General features: G+C 58.9%; 1 protein-coding gene across 1 annotated transcript; it reads left to right on the top strand.

Moving 5' to 3' along the window:
* The first annotated feature begins 1,241 nt into the window (after positions 1 to 1,241).
* LOC138985577 (proline-rich protein 36-like) lies at positions 1,242 to 4,895 on the top strand. The gene has a single exon (XM_070362485.1). It carries the CDS (start codon positions 1,242 to 1,244, stop codon positions 4,893 to 4,895), a length of 3,654 nt encoding a protein of 1,217 aa, XP_070218586.1.
* Positions 4,896 to 7,526: the final 2,631 nt, after the last annotated feature.

Genomic DNA, 7,526 nt, shown 5'->3' with positions numbered 1-7,526 from the left:
CTGTTGTGGCCTGTGGATCTGCCCAGACCCCTTTGCGGAATGCTGACCAGTCCCTCCAGAGGCCCACAGGCCTCTCGGCCACTCCCCACTGCTTGGTGGTCTCACGTCCTGCCCCTGCATCCCACCTCGGCAAATGCGAGTGCATGGAAAAGACTAGAAGGAAGACCCAATGATGCAAGGTCACTCATTCCATCCCTGGAAGGCATATGGGGCCTGACCAGGCCAAGCTCAGCCCAGGTTTGGACCTGAGATGCCTGAAAAATACCTAGGGTCAGAGGTCCAGAGGGCAGGTGAAGACACTGACAAGAAGTAGGGAATGACTGTGCTCAGAGAGTGTTGGATGGAGGTGCAGGCCCGGGAGTCATCTCTATGGAGGGTTATATTTGAAAGGGAATGCTTCTGCTATTTTGGTCTCTGTTGACTTGCCTAATGTTGCAAATTAACTGTTGCTAAACATTCATCATGATACAAATAATCTTAAATATATGACATATTGCATTCACTCAGTGACAACTACTCATTCTTGTGCTCAGCCCTGGGGCTACAGGATTCAAGTAAACAGATGTGGTCACCACCCTCCAGCACTTAGGGTTTGAAGGTGAAGTGGGGGGGGTGTGGAGGTGCAATTATCCAAATTTAACTATAATTTTGGAAACTTGCAGGAGAGGAAGGATAAAGAAGCTAGCCTGGTCTGGGAGTAAAGGAAGTTTTCCCTGATGAAGTGACTTTTAAAGTGAAAATATAAGAAATGAGAAGAAGCTGGTGACATAGGAAATAGGGGGAAAAGCATGCTAGCAGAGGGAACGGCCCCTGTGAGGGTCTTGAAGCAGGGAGGAGCTTAGGCCAAGGGGGAGATGGAACCAGGCCCATGGGGTTGCTACATACTGAACAAGGGGAAGGTGCCTGCCTGAGACGAGAGCTGAGTGGCCAGCGTGGCCTCATCGCACAGGGTCTTAGAGGCCATGATAAGGATTTTAGACTTCATCGTAGGAGCACTGGGGAGTCATTGAGTGTTTTGATGAGAAATGATGAGGTCAGATCCATGCTTTAGGGCAATCTCTGAGGCTCTGTGTGGAGAAGAAATGGGGGATGGGGTGGTTTGAGGAGACCTGAGTGCAATCGCATCCCTGGTCCAAACATTTCTGTTTAATTTATTCAAGAAACGTGCTCTCCATGCCTGCTCCATGCCTCTGCCTATGCGTTCATTTTCTATTTCAGAAAAGGCTACCGCCTTCCATCCGATGGTCCTAACCGGAAGCTGGGAGCAGCCATCTCTACCTGGTCCCTCACCCCCTGCATCCACCCATCGCCACGTCCTGCAGCTGGGAGCAGCCATCTCTACCTGGTCCCTCACCCCCTGCATCCACCCATCGCCACGTCCTGCAGCTGGGAGCAGCCATCTCTACCTGGTCCCTCACCCCCTGCATCCACCCATCGCCACGTCCTGCAGCTGGGAGCAGCCATCTCTACCTGGTCCCTCACCCCCTGCATCCACCCATCGCCACGTCCTGCAGCTGGGAGCAGCCATCTCTACCTGGTCCCTCACCCCCTGCATCCACCCATCGCCCGTCCTGCAGCTGGGAGCAGCCATCTCTACCTGGTCCCTCACCCCCTGCATCCACCCATCGCCACGTCCTGCAGCTGGGAGCAGCCATCTCTACCTGGTCCCTCACCCCCTGCATCCACCCATCGCCACGTCCTGCAGCTGGGAGCAGCCATCTCTACCTGGTCCCTCACCCCCCTGCATCCACCCATCGCCACGTCCTGCAGCTGGGAGCAGCCATCTCTACCTGGTCCCTCACCCCCTGCATCCACCCATCGCCACGTCCTGCAGCTGGGAGCAGCCATCTCTACCTGGTCCCTCACCCCCTGCATCCACCCATCGCCACGTCCTGCAGCTGGGAGCAGCCATCTCTACCTGGTCCCTCACCCCTGCATCCACCCATCCCACGTCCTGCAGCTGGGAGCAGCCATCTCTACCTGGTCCCTCACCCCCTGCATCCACCCATCGCCACGTCCTGCAGCTGGGAGCAGCCATCTCTACCTGGTCCCTCACCCCTGCATCCACCCATCGCCCGTCCTGCAGCTGGGAGCAGCCATCTCTACCTGGTCCCTCACCCCCTGCATCCACCCATCGCCACGTCCTGCAGCTGGGAGCAGCCATCTCTACCTGGTCCCTCACCCCTCATCCACCCATGCCACGTCCTGCAGCTGGGAGCAGCCATCTCTACCTGGTCCCTCACCCCTGCATCCACCCATCGCCACGTCCTGCAGCTGGGAGCAGCCATCTCTACCTGGTCCCTCACCCCTGCATCCCCCATCGCCACGTCCTGCAGCTGGGAGCAGCCATCTCTACCTGGTCCCTCACCCCTGCATCCACCCATCGCCCGTCCTGCAGCTGGGAGCAGCCATCTCTACCTGGTCCCTCACCCCCTGCATCCACCCATCGCCACGTCCTGCAGCTGGGAGCAGCCATCTCTACCTGGTCCCTCACCCCTGCATCCACCCATCGCCCGTCCTGCAGCTGGGAGCACCCATCTCTACCTGGTCCCTCACCCCCTGCATCCACCCATCGCCACGTCCTGCAGCTGGGAGCAGCCATCTCTACCTGGTCCCTCACCCCCTGCATCCCCATCGCCCGTCCTGCAGCTGGGAGCACCCATCTCTACCTGGTCCCTCACCCCCTGCATCCACCCATCGCCACGTCCTGCAGCTGGGAGCAGCCATCTCTACCTGGTCCCTCACCCCCTGCATCCACCCATCGCCACGTCCTGCAGCTGGGAGCAGCCATCTCTACCTGGTCCCTCACCCCCTGCATCCACCCATCGCCACGTCCTGCAGCTGGGAGCAGCCATCTCTACCTGGTCCCTCACCCCCTGCATCCCCCCATCGCCACGTCCTGCAGCTGGGAGCAGCCATCTCTACCTGGTCCCTCACCCCCTGCATCCCCCATCGCCACGTCCTGCAGCTGGGAGCAGCCATCTCTACCTGGTCCCTCACCCCTGCATCCCCCATCGCCCGTCCTGCAGCTGGGAGCAGCCATCTCTACCTGGTCCCTCACCCCCTGCATCCACCCATCGCCACGTCCTGCAGCTGGGAGCAGCCATCTCTACCTGGTCCCTCACCCCTGCATCCACCCATCGCCACGTCCTGCAGCTGGGAGCAGCCATCTCTACCTGGTCCCTCACCCCCCTGCATCCACCCATCGCCACGTCCTGCAGCTGGGAGCAGCCATCTCTACCTGGTCCCTCACCCCCTGCATCCCCCATCGCCCATGCAGCTGGGAGCAGCCATCTCTACCTGGTCCCTCACCCCCTGCATCCACCCATCGCCACGTCCTGCAGCTGGGAGCAGCCATCTCTACCTGGTCCCTCACCCCCTGCATCCCCCATCGCCACGTCCTGCAGCTGGGAGCAGCCATCTCTACCTGGTCCCTCACCCCCTGCATCCACCCATCGCCACGTCCTGCAGCTGGGAGCACCCATCTCTACCTGGTCCCTCACCCCCTGCATCCACCCATCGCCACGTCCTGCAGCTGGGAGCAGCCATCTCTACCTGGTCCCACCCCCTGCATCCACCCATCGCCACGTCCTGCAGCTGGGAGCACCCATCTCTACCTGGTCCCTCACCCCCTGCATCCACCCATCGCCACGTCCTGCAGCTGGGAGCAGCCATCTCTACCTGGTCCCTCACCCCTGCATCCACCCATCGCCCGTCCTGCAGCTGGGAGCAGCCATCTCTACCTGGTCCCTCACCCCTGCATCCACCCATCGCCACGTCCTGCAGCTGGGAGCAGCCATCTCTACCTGGTCCCTCACCCCTGCATCCCCCATCGCCACGTCCTGCAGCTGGGAGCAGCCATCTCTACCTGGTCCCTCACCCCTGCATCCCCATCGCCCGTCCTGCAGCTGGGAGCAGCCATCTCTACCTGGTCCCTCACCCCCCTGCATCCACCCATCGCCACGTCCTGCAGCTGGGAGCAGCCATCTCTACCTGGTCCCTCACCCCCTGCATCCCCCCATCGCCACGTCCTGCAGCTGGGAGCAGCCATCTCTACCTGGTCCCTCACCCCCTGCATCCCCCATCGCCACGTCCTGCAGCTGGGAGCAGCCATCTCTACCTGGTCCCTCACCCCTGCATCCACCCATCGCCACGTCCTGCAGCTGGGAGCAGCCATCTCTACCTGGTCCCTCACCCCTGCATCCCCATCGCCCGTCCTGCAGCTGGGAGCAGCCATCTCTACCTGGTCCCTCACCCCCTGCATCCCCCCATCGCCACGTCCTGCAGCTGGGAGCAGCCATCTCTACCTGGTCCCTCACCCCCTGCATCCACCCATCGCCACGTCCTGCAGCTGGGAGCAGCCATCTCTACCTGGTCCCTCACCCCCTGCATCCCCCATCGCCACGTCCTGCAGCTGGGAGCAGCCATCTCTACCTGGTCCCTCACCCCCTGCATCCACCCATCGCCCGTCCTGCAGCTGGGAGCAGCCATCTCTACCTCCCCTCACCCCCTGCATCCCCATCGCCACGTCCTGCAGCTGGGAGCAGCCATCTCTACCTGGTCCCTCACCCCTGCATCCACCCATCGCCACGTCCTGCAGCTGGGAGCAGCCATCTCTACCTGGTCCCTCACCCCCTGCATCCCCCATCGCCACGTCCTGCAGCTGGGAGCAGCCATCTCTACCTGGTCCCTCACCCTGCATCCCCCATCGCCACGTCCTGCAGCTGGGAGCAGCCATCTCTACCTGGTCCCTCACCCCCTGCATCCCCCATCGCCACGTCCTGCAGCTGGGAGCAGCCATCTCTACCTGGTCCCTCACCCCCTGCATCCCCCATCGCCACGTCCTGCTCTTCCATGTCTTCCCTCCATCCCCTCGGCCACCGCCCCTCCCCTAGGCGGGTTGCTGCTGTCTCCCTTCTCAGGCACTGCCACAGCCCCTGGGGGCCCCCCTGCACTGAGGATCCCCCAGCCCAATCCACCTCCACACCAGGGTGAACCACAAACCATTCTCACACCTCCCTCTTCCTCACGACCCCAAAGACCCCCAAAGGGCTGTGATCCCATCATGACCTGGCCCTGTTTCTGCCTCCAGAACCTTATCTCCTGCTTCACTTCTCCCCTCCTGATGCCCATGCCCACCTCCACTCCTCTGAAGGTGCTGAACCAGTGCTTTCTTGCCTCCAAGCCTTTGCCCCCTCTGTTCCCTCTGCCTGGAACACTGCTCCCACTCTCCTGAGTCTGGCCGGCTCATCATACTCCAGACCCAGGCTGAATGTCACTCATCCATTCCTTCACTAAGTTGACACATATTTATTGACCTTTAAAATGTGCAAGGGGATCCAGTGGGAACAGGGAACAGTCCCTGCCCTCATGTAGCTTATAGTCTGGCCCTAGGGGGTAGAGCTATATACCTGCCATATGCTTCCACAGCTCCCGTTATGTCTGCACGCGGGAACGTATCATGACTGCTTCTGTGGGTTGCTTCTTCCCCAAGCCTGCAAGCTCTACAGGTGAAGGGATCAAAACACCTAGTACAGTCCTGGGCACATAGTAGGTCTTCACGTGCCACTAGATGGAGGCATCTGAGACTCAGTCTCTGCCCTGCCTGGGCAAATGTGAGGTCTCTTCGAGCAGTTGGAGGAGTTGCACCCGCGTGGCTGGGCTGTGAGATCATTGCTCACAGCCCCACAGTTGCCCCTGTGCAACTTCTCTGCCCACCCCCACCATCACCCAGAGCACTACCATCATCCTTGCAGTCTCCTCCCAGTCCCTGCCGCCCACCACCCCCACGTATGCAGAGCTGAAGAGCCAGAGGACCCTTTTCCCTCCCAGACTAGAGCAGGGGTGCTGCCACCCCTGGAAACTCAGCTTTTCCCTGCAAAATGTTAATGAATATGTGTGTGTGTGTGTGAATTAGCCCAAATGTTAACCCACCCAGCCTTGCATCCTGTGCCCAGCAGCTGAGGCAGGTGGCTCAGCCCACCTGCCTGCCACTGTCTCCCCTCTCCCTGCTCTACCCAGTGGGGTTGGACTTCTGCCATTTAGGGGAAGAAACAGCTTAGTGCTCACCGTTGAAGGGGAGCAAAAGAAAGAAATTGCTCCTGGAGGGAGATGTGTGTTTACTCACTAAACAAAAAGCCAGCTTTACTCCTAACCCCAGTTCCACGTGGCTCCCGCTGGGTCACAGGACCAGGGCGCCAAAGGCAGATGCTGGGACTTCCAGCATCTGTCTGTGATTTACAGTGCCTGGTATCCTGCTCCACCCCCCTCCTTTTTACTACTGGGGTCACTAGGAAGCTGCTTGGCCATCTCCTACCCCCAGTCCTACCCTGGTTAGGGGGGATCCCAGGGACCCCGGTATAGCCCACTGGGCACTTCAGGCAAGCCTTAGCTACCTAAGCCTTAGTCTCTGCAGCTGAAAATGCAAATGAGAATGCCCACCATGTAGGTTCTGGCATACACTCAATGAGATCACAGGCCCGCGGGCCCAGTACACATCTGAGCATCTGTGTCCTTTCTTTGCCCTTCAGCTGTGCCTGTTGATGCTTGACTCTGCCCCTGAAGATGCCGGCCCACCCAGGTCCCTACTTCGTCCCCAGAAGGTAGAATAGCAGGACTATGGCTTGTCCCGACTGGACCGGCAGGTGGCCAACACATCTAGTGTCCTAAGCATTTTACCCATGTAATTCACTTAACTCCTGATCACCCTGGTGATGGTGCCGATACACGTTCATTTCACATTTCCCTTGGTTTAGGGAAACCAAGGCACAGAGCCTTGGTTACATAACTTGCCCAAGGCCACACAGCTAGTAAGTGGTAGTGCCAGATTTTTTCTTTTTTTAAGATTTTTCTGATGTGAACCATTTTTAAAGCCTTTATTGAATTTATTACAATATTGCTTCTGTCTTATGCTTTGGTTTTTTGGCCACAGGGGATTGCGGTCTTAGCCCCCTGACTGGGAATCAAACCTGCACCCCTGCATTGGAAGGCAAAGTCTTTACCACCAGACCACCAGGAAAGTGCCAGAGCTAGATTTTCAAACCTGAGAGTCTACTCTGAGTCCCACACTGCATCTACCTTCTACACAGAATTGGCGTCCTCTTCTGGGTATTGTTGTTTCTGTCATCAGAGGTCCCAATGCCAAGGCTGTCTGCCAGGCTTCTGAGCCGGACCACCTCCTAGAATCCCTCACTGTCTGCCCTATCCCTCCCAGGCCTCCCACCCCACAGATCAGAGCCCTGCGACTGACTGGGTTCTACATGGTTATGTGTGAGGAGTGGGTGTGTGTGCAGCCTCACAGGCTTCTGCATACCCGTGTGTACAGATGCTGTGGGCCACGGGGAGTAAGCCAGACAGCCTGATGGAGACAGAGTCAGAGACAAAGAGACCTGGCTGCCAAATTCCCCTCATCTCCTACAGAGAGAGAGAGAGAGAGAGAGAGAGAAATAAAGGGATGGGCAGAAGCAGCTCAGAATTTAGGGTGGATTGCAGTATGTGTGTGTGTATGTGTGTGTGTGTGTGTGTGT

This window comes from Bos mutus, chromosome 3 (genome assembly GCF_027580195.1).
Source record: "Bos mutus isolate GX-2022 chromosome 3, NWIPB_WYAK_1.1, whole genome shotgun sequence".
In the NCBI taxonomy this organism is placed as follows: domain Eukaryota; kingdom Metazoa; phylum Chordata; class Mammalia; order Artiodactyla; family Bovidae; genus Bos; species Bos mutus.
Note: the sequence above shows the minus strand (reverse complement) of the source record. Positions and strands in the feature narration are given on the sequence as shown.

What these genes read in the sequence shown, in the direction of transcription:
- LOC138985577 (XM_070362485.1), top strand. Translation starts at nt 1,242, where the DNA reads ATGGTCCTAACCGGAAGCTGGGAGCAGCCATCTCTACCTGGTCCCTCA.